This window comes from Aythya fuligula, chromosome 7 (genome assembly GCF_009819795.1).
Source record: "Aythya fuligula isolate bAytFul2 chromosome 7, bAytFul2.pri, whole genome shotgun sequence".
Lineage (NCBI taxonomy): Eukaryota > Metazoa > Chordata > Aves > Anseriformes > Anatidae > Aythya > Aythya fuligula.
The window spans coordinates 5,681,922-5,702,447 of NC_045565.1; the positions used below are offsets into that span (position 1 = coordinate 5,681,922).

The window sequence follows — 20,526 nt, forward strand, 5'->3', positions numbered from 1 at the left end:
AGCGCTGTGTGAAAGACGACAATCAAATCTGAACAAGGAAAGCAAAGAACATTACTTATTACATTTCTGTTATTCAAAAGGCAGCGTGCTAAGTTAAGACCTCTGCAGGATTCAGTGAACGACATGCAGGCTGGGTTCACGAAGCAAGTATCCCCCGGCTGGGCTGTTACTGAGGAGCTGCAGGAGCACGAGCTAATAGGCACACTTCACAGCAGAAGTGCTTTTCCAGCACAAGCAGGGGCTGAAGTGCCATTCTCCCAGAAGAGGATTAAAGGATTTCTTCCAGGAGATGACAATGAAAGCCAGAAATTGTTTCAGGGAGTGCCTGTCATTAAACGCCCCTGCTGCTGGAAGGCACAAGGTGCACCACAAAGGCTCCCCGCGGAGCCTCTCCAGTTGGGCTCCGGTGCTCATTGTGGTGTGACACAGCCCCTGCACCACACAGAGAAAACACTAAGAGCACCCAAGGCACGAGATGGGGAACAATTTTTTGGTATGAAGCCTTCAGCAAGCCATTCAGCCGAGGTAATGGACTCGAACTCTACAAAGAGAAATGAAACAGCTCCTTAGCACACTGTCTGAAACACACAGTATCGCTTGAACACAAGCCCAGTATAAACTCATTTTGCAGGCTGAGATTTCTCCTGCAAAGTCATCCCATGCCAAAGCCCAGACCACAGCCTTCCTCAGCGTGATCTCATTACAGCCCCTTCAGCCTCCTGAAGGAAACAGACCCAGAGCTATGACCTATCCTGAAACACATCTTTTGTTTCCATCAAACACCACACAACGCCTCGCCTTTCACCACGCACCCAGATTATCAGCGCTCCTTTTGCTTACCCAGCCACAGGTTCTGCAGGAGCCTGAACGACTTGCAGTGATTTCCAAATTTCCCTGCCATAGCCTGCTTATTTGTGGTCCTTAAGTACCATGTTGTATTACTGCTACGATTATTGACAGTACCTAAAATACAATCAGGAGCTGCCACGGAGAGGCCAAAGACGTGGCATCACCATTAAGTGGTGCTTCAGGTTAGATTGACACCCCTCCATCACCAATATTAGGAATACAGGATGCTATTCATAGCTGTTTGATGGTAGTTTCACAGCACTAAAAATAAAAAAGTTTCCGAATAAATCAAAATGACTTACACTCACTGCCTGCCACGCTAGGGGGAAGAGGCCGGTCAATAGCAGAGCCTCGCTCTGTGTGCTTGCTTCTTTCATTTGGAGGCGGGAGGGATGGTTTAGAGAAAAGGAAATAGATATAAAGGGAAAAAACACGGAACAACCTGCTGCTGCTCTTGTTCAGCTCTAATAAAAACCTGAAGTCAAACGCTTGCTATATTTCTATTGATTAACGAAAATGCGCGTCCCACAGATGCACTCAAAGCTAACTAATTACCGTGCCTGCTAAATACGTACCAGTTACTAAGCTCCTCGTGTTACCTGGGAAAGAAAGCTGTAGGCAGCAGTTTATAGATTGCAGGTCTAAGAATTATTTAACAAACGAGCTTCCAGGAGAACGATTAATGTTATGCCAAGGAAACACTTCAGATGAATTAGAAACCATCATGATTTCCTCTGGGATGCCAACGATTTTCCACTGCGATGGAATAATCTTTCCAACTCCCTCCAGTCTTTATACCTTTGTCAGATTTTCCACATAGTTGGGGTAAGATTTACTCGACTGCTTTTCCTTTCCCCCTGGTTATTAGGGCATGGACTTTTTCTTGTAAGGAGATGAGCAAAAGGCCCAATTAAGAAGACTGAGGAGCCTGCTGGCCATGCATACACAACACGCTAGGTTAGGGAAGGGGAAAATACTGGACTGAGTTTTCCCATCTGAAGCTGTACGCCAGCGTTGTGTTTCGCATGAGTATGAGGGCTCAGAGATGATCCTGGCCTAAGAAGGATATTTCTGCAGCAAAAACAACAAGCATGCCACTCTTGCAAAGGGCTGCTAGGAGCCAAGTGCCCCGGCTGGAATCAAACCCCAGATAAATAACCACCACAGCTGAGTGTAAGCGATGCTGAGGGAAATCGGGGACATTGCTTGGCTTCCCAAGAGGGACAGCATAGACAGCTGAGTTTCCCAAACTACTCAGCATTGTGGCAATTCAGAAGCCACCTTGTGCTCAGCTGTTCTTTAAGTCTAGGTAGGAAAAGCAAAACACTTAAAAACCTGGAATTAGGCTCCCCAATCCAAATAACACCTTTGTCCTTGCTCTGTGCAGAATTTCACAGAATTCTTCCAGTTCAGCCACCGAAGCTCTGTCCTCTCCTATGCATCCACACTGAAGCACAAGATTTTTGCTATGTGTCATACAAAACCAGAAGTTTTTTTTAAAGTCCAGCACCAAGCATTTCATAAGGTGACTCTGCGTACTCCAGTGCTACTATACCTGAAGAGCTGTTGCATGAAGCTGAAATCAAATCGTTATTTTTACATACTGTTACATAAACCTACATATTTTTCACAGATTGCACTCTACAGAAATGTACGCCAGGGCCACACTCCTGCTCCTGAACAACGTGGCCTCTTCAATCAACTCCTTTGAAGAGATCCAGCCAGAAGACATCAGCTCCATCCCTCGCAGCTCCTCTCCTCCAGCACCGCTCTGCACGCAGAGGTTGCAGGGCACAGCTGCTGCTTTTGGCACAGCTTTGACAGCGTGTTCCTGGTTCCTTACAAGCAAAAAGAGAGAAACCTGCCACGTTCTGCACTTCCAAGACTTCACATTTTTGAGCCACTGCGAAGCAGGGTGGATCCTGAAAGACCTTTCATGCAGCAGGAGTTTGGGTTAACTCAGGACGTTAACAAGGATGGATGAACAAAACCAGTTTGGGTGTAGCATCTCTTTGTTACAGTGTGCTGCTGTAAGACACAAAGCCTTTTTTTCTTTTAATCCTTCTCACAAAGACCAAAACCTCCTGGTACTGTCTGGAACAAGCACCAGGCAGGATGCTCACACAGCCTGGGAGCCAAGCCACCTCCTGGGTAGAAGAGAAGGTGGGAGGGAAAAAAAAACAAAACAGGACTGCAGGGAGCAGCTATCACTGCCCACGCTTCAGTGGCGCTTGGACTTCACAGCACAACAACTTTTCTTCAAGCAGCTTCCCAGACAGATGCCATTCTTCTTTGGCCTGTTCTGGCAGACACTTCCCAGTTGGGCAGGAGCGTGTCAAGCACGGCTTCTCTGCTTGCTTGTGAGCAAACAGGAAGCCAAAGCCAGGGCAGAAAGTTTTTCTGAACTATTAAGAGAAAGCAACCTACGCGAGCTAATGAGTTAGAATTCATTTTCCCCAAACAAAAAAGAGAATTTAAAATTGACACTTCATTGACAATAAACCAAACTTTCCCATACATAATCTGTAGAAATTTGTCAGGTGTAAGACCTCTCTGTAGATCAGCAGTTTAAAACTTCTTATGTGCAGCAGGCACTCAGAGGCACTGTGGTATTCCACATGGCTTTTATTCCACGGTATTTGCCCTCAATCAAATAGCACAGACATCAGTGAGAAGGCACTCGCTGACGAGTGGCAGCTTGTGCGCTGTGAGTCCTTTAAAACTGAACGGATTAGGAACAGATGAATCCACATTTAAGGTCTACTGTAGGAAAACACTACGTAATACCTCTTGCAGAAAGCCTTGGGGTCAGTAGGGCTACAGAGGAGTCAGTATGCCAGTTTGAGCATTAACCTGTGAGCACAGCAGGCCATGCCACCACCTGACAGAGATTTCCAAGGAGCGCCCAGGGATGAAGGCAGGATGCTCCAGCCCCAGCGGAGGGCACACCCGAGTCATGACTAAGGGAGAAAGCAGCCCCAGCACTTCCTCCATAACCTATGATCCAGATTTTCCTATGAGTCAAAAGTACAAAACGGATGTTAAGTACACAGATAAATCAGCCAGCAGGTAGCAGTCTTTGTCTTAATGTAATTTCTGGTTTTAAAGCTAGACCTATCTTCTTTTACTACCAGCTTTTAAAACATTTGGGAACAAGGTTATGGCTGGTTTGACTTTACTGTAGCACTAAATGTTTTATTCTTTTGAGTTCATTACGTGTTTAAAAATCACTTACCATGATTGGCATGATCTATAGTGCTTATAAGGAACACACAAGCTAGTTTTGTCTGCAAGCAAATCCACAACAGCAATGGTGGTTGGATTTTCAAGCCAACAAGCTGTAACGCTGCCTACACCCAGCCAAGGCCCACTGCCTTCCATCTCACTCCACTTTCCAAGAGTGATTCCGTCAATCATGAAGGTAATTTCCCTTTTAGGTTGCTGTGTGGCACTGACTGGTAGCTTTTGCAGGCACTTAAAGGCCGTGATGGGCTTCACAGGGCCATTTAAGCAGCTCACCTATCCTGAATAATAGTTATGGGGGAAAGTTAGCTGCTTCTAGGACTGAAATTATTCACCTTTGCTTGACACTGAAGTAGACATTGCTGGGCACTCTTCCACATTCTCTGTGCACACTTTGAAAAGCACCAACTAGAGGTATTACACCGTAGAAGAGGAGAATCAAATGGCTTAAAATTAAGCATGGGATGGTTTCTGTTTTTAAGCAGGCTGACAAAAAAATAACTTACATGGGAAGCCTCACACTCAGCCAGGTGCTACTGGAAGTACTAACTCAAGGAGCTTCACATGTGTAAAATAGTAATGCGTTTTCAGCATCTCTGAACATTGCCTTCTGTTCATTGCTCAAGCCACTCCATCGCTGAAGGTGAAATGAAGTAATTAATATGAAGAACTACTGCCATTTTCAGGACTTGAAGACATTAATATCAATTCACCAGCGTGTTTTAACACTAAGGTAATGATGGGATTATTCTTCCTTCCCTCCTTCACATGGTTGTTTTCTAAGCACAAGTGTACACAGTATTTATTCAGCACCTGCCACAAGACATCAAACCATTTCCTAGCTTGTATATAAACCTCAGTCTCAGAAAGTGGGCATTTGGGGGTTGAGGTTCCTCAATGCCTGCAAAGAGGAGTTTTAGTTTGACAAAATGTGCTTTGTTCTTTGAGATACTTTGTGGGAGACTAATAAATCCAATCCCCTACACCTCACCCACAATACGAGTCTCCTCCAAAACAGAAGATATGCAAACCCCTCCCACCACCCTGCAAAACCCAGCCTCTCAAATGCTCAAGACAGTTTTTCATCCTAGAAAAGCAGCATCTGCTCTCCAGCCTGTTGCCTCCCAGACCCATCCAGGTACCAGGACAGATGTGCTCCAGCTCAGACATCAGGGAATTTGAAGCAGGTAGAGATGAGGCCCACACTGGCCAGCAGCATCACGGCTCAGCTGGGCATATGAAGCTACCTGTACTCCTCTATTCCTCAATTTCCTTGGCAGAGCACCGTCCTTTTGTAAGTTTAGGAACAGTTCTTACTGTGTTTCAGTTGAAAGGAACCTTTCTCTATTAAATATGCATGATAGCTTCAGGAGGTGCTTTCTAAGCCCGAGCACTCCTGGGTTCAAAACTCCCAAGAACTCAGAGCAACACTTACAAACCTGAATTATCAACATTATTTGGCAGTATTGCAAGACAACCACTTATAAGCTTGCACGGACACACTGCAGACACTGCTGGAGAGATGAGTTTGGCTCGTACATCAGTAGCCTTCTGCCTTCCTCCTCTGTTCATTGCAGCTCCCTTGTCCTCTTGCGCTTCATCCCATTGGCATAAAGCATGGGGTAAGAACACTACCTTTTTATTGTGGCAGCAGCCCAGGCACTACTTGTTGAGCAACCCCCCAATTTGTGCTGTACGGGTCAACACAGAGACAGATGATACTCAACAACGTAAGTGTTTGATGGGAAATTTGAGGATCAGGGAAAAAGAGACTGCAGAGTTTACTCCCCTTTGCTGGGTTAGTTTCTGCAATCAGCACACACATACGTCACTTACTTTCAGGTTGTTTTTCATTAGGCGTTATCGATCTCACGAAATCCTGCGGCGTCATAAAAACCTCAGATTCGCCGTGCTCATTTATCACTTTCAGAGTGGCAAAGTATCTGAAGATTTTGTCTGGTGTGGAGTAGGCTCTGATCCTGTTCTCGTATTCCATCACCTGGGAATCAAACGTAACCAGCATGAGATGTGCACAGTTCCACCCCAGACACCTAAACTAGGAGCCTCCACCAGTCTGTGAAGGTTTTGCCCCATTGCAACAAGGCTGGGGGCAGCAGCAACACAAATAATGCTGAAAGGGTCAAAAATCCCTATCCTCAGCCCTTGAGGTACCAGGAAAGTTGGCATTAGGGCTCCCAGTGTCACAGGATTACACTGCGAGCCTTCCCTGGTGGTGAGTTTTGTTTCTCCTCTGCCACCAAGAAGAGTCAAATGAAAAAACCCTGAAGATGCTTCCAAGTATAACATAAAAAAGCACTAACATCAAATTGGTTAATCTAAAGCGTCTCAGTGCTCCTAACCAAATTCGCTGTGTCAAACAGTCTGGTTCATGACTAATATATGAATTGAAAGAAAAAAAAAAGTCATCAAGAGATGAGAAAGTACTTCCCCTTCAAGCTGGGCCTTGGAAAAAATAACTTGGAGCCACAGCTGGTTGCTCAGTCATCAAGCCTCTTCTGTCCTCTTTCCTATCACCTTGGCAAAACTCTGTAAAAGTGTTCGTTAGCCAGTCTTCTCCATGCTAGTTTGCCACTTGCTACCTCTGCCAGCAGTGATCTTGCACCTAGAACTATTTTCCCCAAAACATAGGACTAGAATTAATCAAAGAGAACAAAGCTGTTGTAATCAAAACCACGACCTAGGAGGGAAAAAGGCACCAAGCCCTACACTTCATCATGCGTTAGAGCAGACAACTTCTCCTATTAGTTGTTTCTGCATTATTACATGCCCTGTTTAACAGTCCATCTTGTTTTTGAAGCTTTCAGTACTCCTGGCCAAGAGCCACAAAATAAAACAACAAAAAAAAACCTACACAACAATCAGCTGGAAGAGACCAGGCAAGATCAAGGGTGCTGCCAAGGCATCTGTAAATAATTTACTCCTTTGGTCCTGTTTCAGCCTTGTCCTTTAACTTGAACAACTCCTCCACCCTGATGTTTATCATGGAGAAAACACCCTCTCTCATTTTTCATATTTCTAGGATGAAATGAGGCTTCTAATCCCTCCAGGGGGAACACAGAGCCTTCCTCCCACCACGCAGTACAGCTCCGCTCCCCGGCAGCCTGTGGCTGGGGGACGAGTCAAAGGTCCCACCTGCACCTGTAGAGGCACTGATACGGCTTTGACATCATCTCACACTCCTCCTAACATCTCTGTAGCTTTTATTTCATAATGAAGCCCATCAGGACCACATAAATACCCTTGCATCAACCCCTATGCCAGCTCCCTCTTTCCTCTCTTCTTCTTTTTTCACACTTTTTTGTTATCTCTTCCTCCTGTTCCCAGCCTTTGCACCTACAAACCTAATCCCATTTTTATTGCCTCAGTCCACAAGGTCCTCTAAGATATGGGGACTGAGCAAAGACCACTTGTTTTATCGCTAATTACCAGACAGCACCTATCAGCCAGAGGCAGTAAATGACACCATGAACCTTCCCAGCTCCTTCCAAAAGCTTTTTGCTTAAATCCCCACCTGACGGGCGCTACCTCCGTACACCAAAGGGATCTTTAGACTTGAGCTCCCAGGCCTGCCTCTGACTTTCCCGTAACATGACCTGACCTTGCTAGGAGCGAAACTACACCTGACTTGATCAGCCCAAACGCAGAGAAGTGCTCCTGCCTCATAGCAGGACACCCAAAGCCAACGGCAGAGCCAGCAGCAGACATGGCAGCACACGGCTGGCAGCTCCCTCCATCCACGCCGCCCTTTCCATGCAGCCTGCTCTCCTGTTTGCCTGGGACCATGCATTACTCCTGATTTCCCAAGCCTAAGGAATAATTTCCTGCAAGGCACAACCAAGTGCTTTCATTTAGCACCTGGGTTGCACCACTTTTGCTCAACAACTCGGCTCTCGCACCAGAAACGTTACCCTTGGGACTGCTGGCAGCAAAAGCACACTGCATTTCATCCCACTTGACTTGGCATCCACAACTGATCTCTGCTCTCCCTCTGTTTCAAGATCTTGCTGCGACGCTGTTTGACAGCCTGTCAGGTGCTGCTCTCGGTTTTTGTCCCTCTCCCAGTAAAGGTACCAAGCCCAACCGTTTTCCCTTCCTGGGCCAGCAAGGTCTCTGCCAATTCTCTCACCCCAACCGCAGGGAACACAGGCAGCACGAGGTGGCTCCCAAAAGCAATAACGAAGCAGCAGCTTGAGTAATTCAGTCTGGAAGAAAGAAGTCAGATCTAAACCACCTGTTCTAGCAGGCTGCTCTCATCATAACTGAAATCACACTTTCCCAAACTTCCCAGGGAGATGAGCAAACACAGCAATCCGGCCTCCTTTTGCCCACAGCTGAACTCACAATTACCTCATTTCTGCTAACATCATCTTCCTAACTGGCAGAAATTAGCAACCACCCCACGACCTAGCCCCTGACTTCAGCACCCAGCTGAACACAAGGGCAGCTCGTGAAAGGGATGGCTGGGGCTCGCCGAGTGCTAACAGCTCGCCTGTTTCAGACCCAGTGCTAAGCACCCCCCCATTTGGAAGGTTTTTAAGCTAATTCTAACCAACCTTGATAAAACCATCCTGGGCAGCCCTCCTCCACAGCCCTCTTGCCTTCAAGAGGCTCCAAGACACTTCCCTGACCAAGCAATCACTTGTTTTATTATTATTGTTATTATTATTATGGCATTTCTTACAGAGCACGTGCTGGGGAAGGAAGATGAGCAAGGAACCCCTTTTGCCACACAAAGCTGATGCCACTGTTGTGTGGCACTGCTGCAGTCGTGTTGCTGCTAAGCTTTGTGTTAAGAGGAAAAAAATCCCATACAGACATGAAAAATAAAGCTCTAATTAGCATCTCGGTTCACAGCCAGAGCACCAGCTCCCTGACTGTACAAGAGAACGGGATCTCGGGCTGTCCTATACAAGGTCCTATACAAGGACCTATACAAGCATGGGTCACAGCACGTGCCCCGGCCTCATCCATGCACCGCCCAGCACCAGCTCCTGCAGACAGCCAGTGATTTGTATTTCGGCTTCCTCTTGGCTGAATCACTGCCCAAAATAGCAACGTCACATCTAATTTATTGCCTCACCGCCGATCAACTGCATTAAAAGCAACACTAGGATAACAAACAAGCGTTAAAATTAAGCTTAATTGGAAGTATTTGTCCTCAAGGAAAACCCCACGCTGTTTTCAGCTAGTAACAGGGAGATCTGGAAGGGGTTTTGCTGTGTCTTTTTCCTTTTTTTGGTAACAGAGAAGAGTTGGGAATTCCCTCGGTGCCACGCATGAACGGCAGGGGAAGCAGCACGCCCTTCTGAGTCAGGAGCCAGGGCACACCTTGCTCTGCAGCAGAGCAGAGAGCAAACACACCTCCTAGGCTGAATCACCAGGGCAGCTGCTGATTAAACATCACCCGCAACGGATCTGCTCAAATCCAGAGCTCAGCACCTGGCAGGCCAGCGCTCACATCCTGCCTTAAATGAAGCAGAAGCATGACCAGCACCTGGTTCAGAACAGGCACATTTGGCCTTAGGGCTGGAGAGAGACGGGCTTCTGTTTGAAAAAGATGGGGAGATTTGTTTTCATCTGTGTTCTTCCCGTGGAAACTGCTGCTCCCAAGTCATGCAAGGACTAGAAGGGACCCTCCACGCCTGGCTCGTGTCTTATTTGGGAAGCACAGCCACATTCCTCCCCGCCTAGTATGGGAAGGAAAGAGCTGGTCAGTGTAGGCACGTCTCCTAACGACTGGAGTTAGAGTCCTTGCTTGCAAACAAATGTTCCCTGGCTTCCCCAGCAACAGCATCCAGCCATGTAGGACGAATCAATCATTATGCTCACTCTATTAACAAGTGCTCTTTCTGAAAAATGGAAGCGTGCAGGAAGGCGGATCGTATCTTTGCTCCTTGCAGCCTGCCTCCATCCATTGACGCTGAAAAAAAACCACAACAGGCTACTTCTGGCAAGAGTCAAAGTTTTGCTGAAGCCGTCAGACTGCCTGACACCCCTTTGCCAAGGAAATTATGAGAAGCTGAGAACTCACATTCCCTGGACGACTCTGAATTCTTAGTGTAGCAACTTGCAACATAACTTCACTGAGTTGCCACCAGAATGTCCCAACAGGGAAAGTTCGTAGCCCCAGACAATGAAACTTGTGTGATCTAAGAACAGGATATGATTCAGCAACTTCAAACAAAACAGTTACTTTTTATGCAAAGCTGTTAAGCCACCCTACAACAATCCACAATTTAACACATAATGAGATGCTGCCTCCAGGATACGGTCTTAAAAACAATCATCAGGAGCAAACCATACAGAAAAAGAACTGGGAAGAGCACACACTCCCTGTTTTCCTCTCTGGCACTGCAGAGATACTAAATCAAGCACAGCCCAATAAAACCAACGTCCAGACAGGTTTAAAAAAATAAAACACTGTGGCCTGCCAACTCTGTTACAGGACTCTCCATCAGGCTGAATTGTACATCTTGTAATAAGGGATAACAGACAGCACCAAACGAGTCGTCGGGCACTGCTGAAGTGCCCAAAGCTCTCGGGATCACCCAAGAGTGAACACAGGTCACAAGTTGATGGTACGACTCCTTACTCAGGCTTCTCTCCTCCTGAAAACATGCCTGATCGGAAAGTTAACTGGGCATGTATTTCAACAACAGAGAAGGTTTGCCCCAAAGAAGCTCAAGGTACCATGCCAAGAAAGCAGGTTCCCAAAATACCAAGGTCCCTCAGAAAATAAAGACAGGTACAGACCACAAGCCAGGCTCAACACATGCTGTACCAAACACGAGTAACATGTTGTGCACGTTTTCTCCCTTCGCTCCCTGCAGAGCAGCAGCTGCAGGTGGAGCACCACCAAGCCCCGCACCTTGCGGTCCCTGAAGCCCGACCGTTTCTTCTTCTTCCCCTCTGCCTGAGCCTCCTCGCTGCCCGAGGTGACGGCCTTTCCACCCTCATCGCCGCTGCTCTCCTCCTCCTCAGGGTGCTTCGCCTTCTCGCTCGGCTCCGTCCTCGTGTCGTGTTTCACAGAGGATGAGTCTTCGGCATAGGCTCTGTGACAAGCAAAGAGAAAACAGTGGTTTAGGAAGCTGAGAGGGGTGATAAAGCTACAGAAACCTGCCCGGCTCTCCCTGAATGAAACCTGTTACAGTTCAGCGTGGATGACTGCAGAGAAAAAAAAAAAAAAAAAAAAAAAACCAAACTTCCTGGATTATTGAGTGCATTTCCCCACTCGGATCAGATTTCCCCCATGCACACTGAAAACCAGCCTAATAACCACAGCAAGTTTTCTCTGTCCAAGAAAGTCTGAGCAATTCCCTCTACTGTACCCTCTCCCAAAAACTACACAGATTGAGATTGGGAAGGGGATTCAGTACTCCCTCCAGCTTTCAATTCCACTTTTCCCCAAAAAAGACCTATACAAAAATGACAGAGAAGCGTTCCACCACGGCACTGCAGGGTTCAAACACAACAGGCTCTTTGTTTCAGCAATTTTGGGGGAATTTCTAACAGGTGGCAGGCTGTTTTATTTCCTTATCTCCCTCTTCCATCAGGGACTTCTCTAAATCCCAATGCTTCAGGATTTGCAGCACCAAAACTGAGGTTACTTATCCCCTGCCTGGGCACATGGCTCAGCGGGCAGAGCAAAGGACCCCTTGCTGCTGTTCAGATACAAAAACCTTCAGCAACCACCCATAGCCTAAGACAAAACTTGAAGTTGCTCGCAACTTGCAGAATAACCAGCTAGCAGGGGGGTGGTTGAATTAAAAGCACCATCAACCCATCAGCCAAACAACGCCACAGCTTTCCTGCGTCTCATTGTAAGGCAGTTTCTGAGCAGACAGAGCTCAGACATCACCAGCAGAGAATTTATCATCTCCAAGGATATGCTAACATGTCACAAAGCTAACTGACAAATTATTTCGCTCGCTAAAGGCCTCTGACAGCTCAGGCAATCATCCTGGCTTGCCTCTGACTTCAGCTAAGGTGCCTTCACTTCTGCATTCCTGGTGATTTATTTTGGGCCCGTCACAGCGTACAGGGCTCCCGCTGCTCAGCAGCCTTCCGGAGAGGGCTGATGCTTTGTTCTCCTGTGTTGTATTTACAACACAAAGTCAACATGGGACTTTATTCAGGAAAACTGCCTTCAGAGAAAGCCAGAAGCTAAGCCAGCTCCTTCAGTTAACCTACGCATCACCACGACAAACAGGACTCGCTCCTCCCCAGCACCTGGCAATTCACCCCCAGCTCACGACTGCAGGATTAACTGCTAAGGGCCAAAACAACCAAATACCAAACCACCTCCCTTTTTTCAGAGACAGGATCCAAGCCTGTGCTCTCTGTGAGCACCCTGAAGTAAAGAAATTAACGCCCCAGAAGAGCCAGGCAGCTGATCCATCACTTGGAGCATGAAGTCCACGCTGGCACTTCTCCTGAAGCCTTCCCTGGGAGTTTAATCAGCACTGGCACATCCTCGCCGAGCTGTGGTTTGGGCTGAGGGCAGTTTGCTCGAGGAAGCTGCTGCCAGCAGAGGCTAACACAGCAGCACTGACAAGGAAAGCCCTTCTCTAGGGGAGGCACCAGTCCCAAGGAGGCCCACAAAAAAAGGTCCTGGGGACAGAAAAGCAGTAGAAAAGGTGGCTTGGCTACACAACCACACTGCCCGGGATCAAACACGCTGGAGTCTTGGTGAAGATCTGCTCCTGCAGTGCTTGACTGACAGTCAGCAAACCAGGGCAGGGACAGATCAAACTTCAAAACCAAACATTTCCAGCAAATCCTCCGCATTCCTTCAGTTCATCGTGCTGTCAAACCCGTTGGCTGCTGTGGCGCAGACGCAGGCTTTGTGGATACAATTGGCTTTTTTCACCCCCTTTAGTTTATCCAGGTAATTAACTCTCCTCTGCAGATGGAACACCTTCCCACCACACAAGCAAAACGAGAGATGAGAATAAAAGCAGAATTCAGAGCCTACTTCACAAGCAAGGCTTTAAGCTGGATGTTATTCCTCACCTCCAGGCCCAACTCCAAACTCCTCGCTGAATTAACCGCGGCAGGATCTGCTCTGCACGTACAACTACGTGTTTCACATCTGCACAATCACCCTCTGTTTAAGTTCTTGGCTTCCATCACCAAGGGAAAGCTTTCCACGTCCCTTTGCAGGGAGAAGGGTTTTCCAGCCCTGTTCCCTCCCCGAGGCTGGTGTGCCTGCTGCTATAGCTTCTAGGCAAAAGGGAGAGGAAAACAGTAAGGACTCGCTTCACTGCATGCCAAGGTAAGCTGCCAGCCTCTCGCCATGAAGAACACCTGCCCTGGATCCGAGCTGCCATGCCTCAAACCTTCTGGTCTCCTCAGGTTTTTCCTCCATACTGATCTGAGTTGAAGGCAGAGAGTATTTCCCACCTACTTCCAACTCTCGTCTTTTAATCCTTGCAGAAAGCCAACAACGGAGCCTAGGACTGCACTGATCCTTGCCAAAGAAAGCCACTTACCCCCCACAGCTGGCTGCTCAGCGCTCGCTTCTCACTTTGCTAACTGGTCTTTGAGAGAGCCAAACACGTGCAACCGTAGGACACGCATCCACGAAGCATCCTGGGACTCATACCATGGACTGCCTAAATAGCCTACGATTTTACTCATTAAAGAAGTCACAATCCGTCACATTAAGGTATTTTCCTTTGAGAGAGAAGCAGAACAGTGTGCTAAAACAACAAAGCTTTGTGCCAGAGATCACAGTGCTTAGTTATTCTAATCCTGAAGGCAGCAGCAAGTATTTAACTACCAGATGCTATTTATTCTGAGAAGGAAACAGGGAATTATCAAGGACTTGGGCATCCAGGAGTCGTGTAACACCTTGCATCGAACGAGAAGCAGGAGAGAGGAATCCTGACAGCTGTGTTCTTCAGCAGACTGGAGCTGCAATGCTCCGTGCATGTAAACACCTCTTCTGGAGACATCCCAGGGAGGTTTAAAGCCATGTAAAGCTTCAGGCTTTCATACTGAAATGCAAGAGAGAGCAAATTTGGTCTGGTCTAGAGATAAGATGCACAATTACGCATCCTCCAAGGATGGGGAGGATGAACAAGGAGTTCCGTCTCATCCTCAGCCCGACCACAATCAGTGATTAGTCAGACATTAACCTAAAATGAAGATCCGCAGCCCAGTTTTTCAGGGCTTTGCCCCTTGCATCCGTCCTTCCTTAACTCTCGCAGAACTTGGCCCTGAAATAAGTTCGCACAGAGAGTTTGTGGCCAGGGCTGTAAGGAAAGCACACCCAAATTAAGGCAGATTCCAGAAACTAAGACAAAAACTTAGATGGAGGAGACAGCTGTGGTTACTAGCCACAGCCCAAAGCGGGTCCAAGAACAAAAGGAAACAGCAGCATAAACTGTGAGATGTGCACGGCCTTCCTTCCACCCAGCCAGCAGCACAAACGCCCTGTAGAAAACTCTGAAGGTGCCTTCAAGGAAAAGCTGCACCAGCCAGAACAAAAACAGAGCAGGGCTGGTTCAGGGTCCAGAACATGCTGTGAGGAAAGCTGACCTAAGGAGGTCAGCGTGCTGTGAGAAAGCTGGAGGAGAGGAAGCTGAGATAAGCACAACAGACATACACCAGCTGCTGCAGGACTTCGCTTGGACTGGTGAGGACACGACGTGAAGCTGATTTGCTTCGGGACACGAGGGAAGAGACTTGGACCCAAGGGGAAGAGGGAGAAGCCTGTGTACACACACACAGAGACTGATTAATGTGAGGACAGGGAGGCACTGAAATCAGCTGCTGGGGAGGATTTATTCCATCACAGCTCTCTCCATCACCTAACTGCTAAAAATAGGTGAGGCAGCTGCCTGCCAGGAGCAGGCAGGAGGCACCCAGCCCTGCCTTGGCAGCAGGCTGGCTGATTCCTCACGCTCCCTCCCACTCCCCCCTGCTGCAGCCCAGTTTAGGCACTGGTACCAGCACGCAGGCACAGGAAGACAGGACAGGACACGAGGACACCTCTGCTCTGAGCCCCTTGGAGTGGACTGCTCTGAAGAAAGCAAACCTGAACCATTTTAGGTCGGTCTTCCCAGCTAACTCGGCTCACACAGGACAACATTGCTCCTTAGAGAGCTCTTCCTGCCGACCTGCAGAATTCCCCTCGTGTTTGCTCCTGGGCACGCAGATGGTGCAACGTGGTCCAGCAAGGCAAGACAATTCTGCAAGGCTGCAAGGCTGGCAGCGACAGCAAGCAGCACGAGCTGGGGCGACCATGAGGGCTCAGTACGATCAGAGCTGGCATCCCATTCTCCATCCCTGGCCCTCCCTAAAGACAGCAAGCTCGTCACCCTTCGGCCACCAGCCTTCGCTTTCAAGAAAAATAATACCTTAGGTGGGAAGGTAAGGGAGGACAACTCCAGTTCTGCCAAGTTTTCCAGGTGCCCTCACAAACACAAAGCAGTACACTCGAGGCTTGCATAAACCTGGCTTTTAGAGCTCAGACTGAGCCAGATGAAGAGACAAGTGAGACTTGGAATGACAACTGCCAGCTGCTGAGATGGGTTTGTTGGATATTCAAAGCTTGTACCCAAGGGTGAGAGGATGCCAAGACTACGAAGAGATACAAGTGAAAAAACAAAACTTCAGTTCATGAAAAAGCAGCCCCCGTAGAAACAGGGAAACAAAAGACACAGGAAGGCTGTGCTCCACAGGAACTCCAAGCTAGACACCGTGCAGGACTGGTAAGGGCCACAAAAACCCAAGCAGGAAGCAAGGACCAGCAGAGCACGGGCCTTTTATTGCCAGAGTTAGCAAAAGCAACAAGGAATGCGTAATGAATCGAGATGGTTTGCTGGGTTATTGGAAGTAACAGAGCTATACAAACAAAGGAAGTGTTCACTCGGAAATATCATGGCTTATATTCTGTACATCCTCATCTCCAGAGAGATCCCAGAGGCTCTCTCCACTTCACTATATTGCACAGCAACACTACAGACACGTATTTGTCTACCTCATCACTTTGAGTCACTGCTAAAGTCTTTTGCAAAAATATGAAGCTCAGTTTTAATAAAAGTTGGCTGCCAGCTCCTGCCCGGCTGTTGTTGGCGTTCAGTCATCCTCTCATCTTTCCAGGTATTAATAACACCAAGTTAACAGGGCTGCTGGTGTAACGACAGGCCTGATAGACTTTGTAATTAAAGGAGGGCAAAGAAGAATTTAGTGACAAGGGCATCCAGAAAATAAGCCTTATGCTAAACAACGACATTAATAAATGTCATTTCTGGATGAGATTACCACTGCTCTTGATAATCACAGTAACATTCATGCCGTAAATGCAAGTTCCCATATGGTATTCTTCTTGCTACCAAGTGATACTGTGATTAATAAAGCAGAGCAACAAAAACCAACATGACACAGCCAAACAATTACAAACTGGGAATCCAAATACAAGCGTTTGATCATCAATGAGTGGCTGAGCTTCTCCCAAACCCTGACAAGGCCAAATTCCTGGCCGTATGCCACCTTTTATTAACGACCTAGAGGATAAAGTCCCAATATTAAACATTGCTCCTGTACAGCACCAGTGCAGCCCCTCCTAGGTCACTGATCAGCCTCCTCAGCATCTTTTTTTTTTTTTTTTTTTTTTAAATCTTACCCAATCAAAAGCCACAAATTAAATATTTATCAGGGCAGAAATAACAAATATTTAGCTTTTTTTTTCTCTCCCAGAGTCAGAGAGCTTACTTCTCACGGGCTACCAAAATGCAGATGAAGTAAACTCATCATAGCTCCCTGACAGCAGAGTTTCTCTGCAGACAGACAAGTCAGGTTGCTATAACGATGGAAAAACGTCAACACAAGCTGATTAAACTCAAGCACGTTATTTTCCATCAAGCTTAATGAGCCTGCATTACTAATTAAGCATCATGAAGAAGTTTTAAGCGAGACTGACCCCACAGCACCTGGTTGGCAGTACAGAATATGAATTCTCATCAGCTCCTGGTTCTGCTGTGCCAACGTCTGGTACAGCCCCAAGGAGCAAGAAGAGGAGCAAATCCGTGGGGAATAACAGGAAAAACGCTTCAAGAATCTGGACGGTGACAGTTAACTGCAAGATGGAGCTATTTAAACGCAGGGAATCTTGCTTTGGGTACCTAAAGGAGTGTGAAATCTTTCACTGACTTACTGGAAAAGGGGCGAGGGCCACGAGATCCCCTGCTGGGGATGACAAGACCCCTTCAGGTTGCTTCATTCTCTTGCTCTTGGCTGAAAGCAGACAGCCTGGGAAGACCACAGGAGGTTAGCACATCTAGAAGGCCAGGCCTGGCACCCCTTTTTGCTCCCCAGCTCGTGACACCTTCAGTTGCATCCTGCAGGCAGTTCGGCCGCACACTCCCTGGACCAAAGTCGCAGCGACTTCAACTGCAATGCAAGGAGGGAGCAATTCCCCACCACGTCTCTATTAAGAACAATTCAACTCCTCTGCTGCTGCACAAATCTTTGCAGAGCACTTCATAGCATTACTCCCTTCCCAGGCAGCACCTCTCGCAAAGCCCTGACCGCTGGAGCAGGCTGGAGGCAGAGGGGCCGTGTCACATCAGACGCAGCCTCCTCGGCCTCACCAGCCTTTTGTTCCCTTCAGCTGGCCCCAAGAGCAGCACCACGCCATCCCATACGTGGTCCAGTCGCCAAATAAAGAGCTTATAGCTTTCACCACGCAAGTCTCAGCCACAGCCAACTGCAGGAGACTGCTGAAGCTGTAGAAGTTTGCCAGAGTAAAAGATAAATAAATAACAAACCCCAAGGTTAGCCTGACTTTTCTTCTAAAGCCTCCGTTCCCGAGCGATGTGCCCAGCCCCAGCTTTTCTTGCTGCCTCCCCCCGGTGAACAGGCGTTTCCAGGTCTCCAGTCTAAAGGGGGGGAGGCAGCAGGTGGGGCCGTGGCCACCAGAGGGCACCCAGATTGCTTAAAAAAAGATTTCAAAGCGCGATTTCGGGTGGCATGAAAGACCTTGGGCTCCAACAGTGCCCGTCATGTTATGAGACAGGATTCAAAGTGAGGTCCTGTAGGAGAAGCGAAGTCCCAAGGCAGTTCGGGGAGAAGCTTCTTGCACTGCCAGCAGGCTTCTCTGCACAAAGCCCAGAGCTGTTTCGCGATGCAAGCTTTAAATAAGCTGCTGTGAACGTGCTCACGCCCTGATCCAACTCCCCGGCTGCGTGCTCAGGACAATACCTGTGCTCCAAGCTTCGTGGTTCAGCCGAGGTCACTCCCCGTGGAGCAGTTCAGATGTTTTCCTAATTGACTCCAGCTCTGACTTTGGCTCATTCCCCAGCATCAGATTCTTTCCTTTCCCCAGATACTCATGGGTAAAAATAATACGAAGCCAAGAGTCACCAGGAAGGACACAGTGCTCTTTCAACACACCACTCATAGATCAATGTGGCTTCCAGCCTGAGAGGAAAGTCCTCAGCACAGCAGTCCCAAGGATAGTCCCTTCATTCTGCCACCTCTCACAATGAGAATTAAAAAATGGAGCAGAGCTCAAAATATAAATAGCCTAAAGTGGGTATTATCTGTTCCCCCCCCGATCTTCTCTCCTGCACCATGTCAAGTAGCACCTGATCCAGCTATAAACCAGGTCTCTCTCCTCTCGATGATGAGTTGTGGTATCCTTTGTTTTGCTAGAACAATAAAAGTCAGTCTCAGCTGGCGTAACTTATTTCCAGCAATTCTGCCATTAAAAATGTATTCTAAGCAAATTATTCTGAAGTCCCCACAACTCTGCTGGAAAAAAAGCAATGCATTCTTAAACAGTTTGCTAAGGGCTGATCTAAGCTTCAAAATTAATTGCAGAAGTATCAAGAAAAAACCCACGCAAGGAAGACAAAAAGCTGTGAAGGTCAGCAAAGCAAGGAAGAGGAATGGGTGTCCCCTACACAGCAACTTCCAGGAATCAACTGGAGAACTGATATGGGATAACTCAAGGAGAACAGGGCAGAGGAAGAAGGGAGGAAGGAATGGCGAGGATGAAATGAATTCTCAACCTATTTCAGCCAGCACCAAAACAGCTCAACTTGCCAACAAGGAGCGGAACCTGAAAAACAAGAGCTTACAGCAGCGTGAGGATGTACCTTCACAGCTGGGAGGCAGGTAGCTCGCACTTGGTGGCTTCAACTTATGCACAGGATGAGGGAAAGAACTAGAAGAGCAGCAAATAAAACCAGGGGGATGCGTTAAACAAACACTCTGGTAAGCAAAGGATTTCACTGCTGAAGTTCCAGGGCAACGCAGGTGCCTTACCCTCACCACCAATTCGTTTGGAGAAGGAGAAGAAAGCAAGCATAGCTAAATACTTCCAGTCAATGAGGAACGGCACTGGTAACACTGCTTGCAGAGATCCCTCTGCATCCCCAGAAGGTGCCTTCGCTCGTTCCTGTCACTCAATGGCAGGTTGATCAGAGTGACAAGCTTCCAACACCGAAATCCCAACCTAAGCACTTGCAGATGCCCATTAATTCAGTCAGCATGGCTCATGAGAGGAAGATCTGTGGCCATTTAAAAACATGCCAAATGGGTATTTGGACCTTGAAATAGAAGATACAAGTTGTACAAGAGCACCACTAATATCCTCTTACAAACACCGATCATGCCACAAATTGTAAGGCTCAGTAGCTCCCATACATTAATGCCTTCCTCAGATCAGCCACTGACTGCACCAAGATTTATTCCCATTAATTCAGTTCATTATGCTAATGCCCAGATGCTTAATTGCTTCTGTTGCCAATTGGCAATCCTTTGGGTCTAAGTTATTGCTTAGAAAGGGTAAACTTCATTAGTCTTCCAAGCGTAGTTATTTGCACTGCTGGGCTGTGCTTCACCACGGCCAAGCCGAGCAGCACTGGCCGCTCGTGTTGATATTTAGGTGAGATGTTTACCACGGAAAGCAGCTGCAAGAGCTCCTGGAGGACAGCAAGCCCCACGCCTGCAGCAGACAGCTACGCAGAAAGCTACACGCTGCGTGCCTGGGCTGACACAGATCAAACATGAAGATCCCACCAAGCCAGGGGGACACAGAAGAAGTCTCTGTCTCACGTCCCGCAGCTGCTGGGGTTTATGTCTGTCTTTTCCACCCTTCACTTTTCCCTGTGTGGGCCTGCTTATCCCACTATTTGCTTCTGATGATGCTCCAAGCATATCCTGCGTGATTAATCTGACATACACGGGTTTCAGGCTGCACGTGATTGTCGTAAGAACCACCTGAAGGGTCCCATCTGTCTTCATAGCACGGCAAGTTCAGGTACAGGCACCGCCTTATTAATCCCTTTTTGCAAGGTTCCTCACCACCAGAAGTACAAGAAATGTTTTGAAGCAGGAAGTTGTGGCTTCTTTCAGTACTGATCAGTCGCAGCGCCGCTTCCCACAGGTCAGTAGGGCAGT

At 47.8% G+C, this 20,526-nt stretch overlaps 1 protein-coding gene across 6 annotated transcripts in view; it reads right to left on the minus strand.

Moving 5' to 3' along the window:
- Positions 1 to 20,526, minus strand: part of MICU1 (mitochondrial calcium uptake 1) — an 88,000-nt gene that overhangs the window by 51,711 nt on the left and 15,763 nt on the right. For all 6 annotated transcript variants that reach the window (XM_032190917.1, XM_032190916.1, XM_032190915.1 and 3 more), the window contains 2 exons: positions 10,982 to 11,165; positions 5,929 to 6,091 (listed from right to left, as the gene is read on the minus strand). In XM_032190917.1, the coding sequence (XP_032046808.1) occupies positions 5,929 to 6,091; positions 10,982 to 11,165 (347 nt within the window). The remainder of the gene's footprint in view (positions 1 to 5,928; positions 6,092 to 10,981; positions 11,166 to 20,526) is intronic.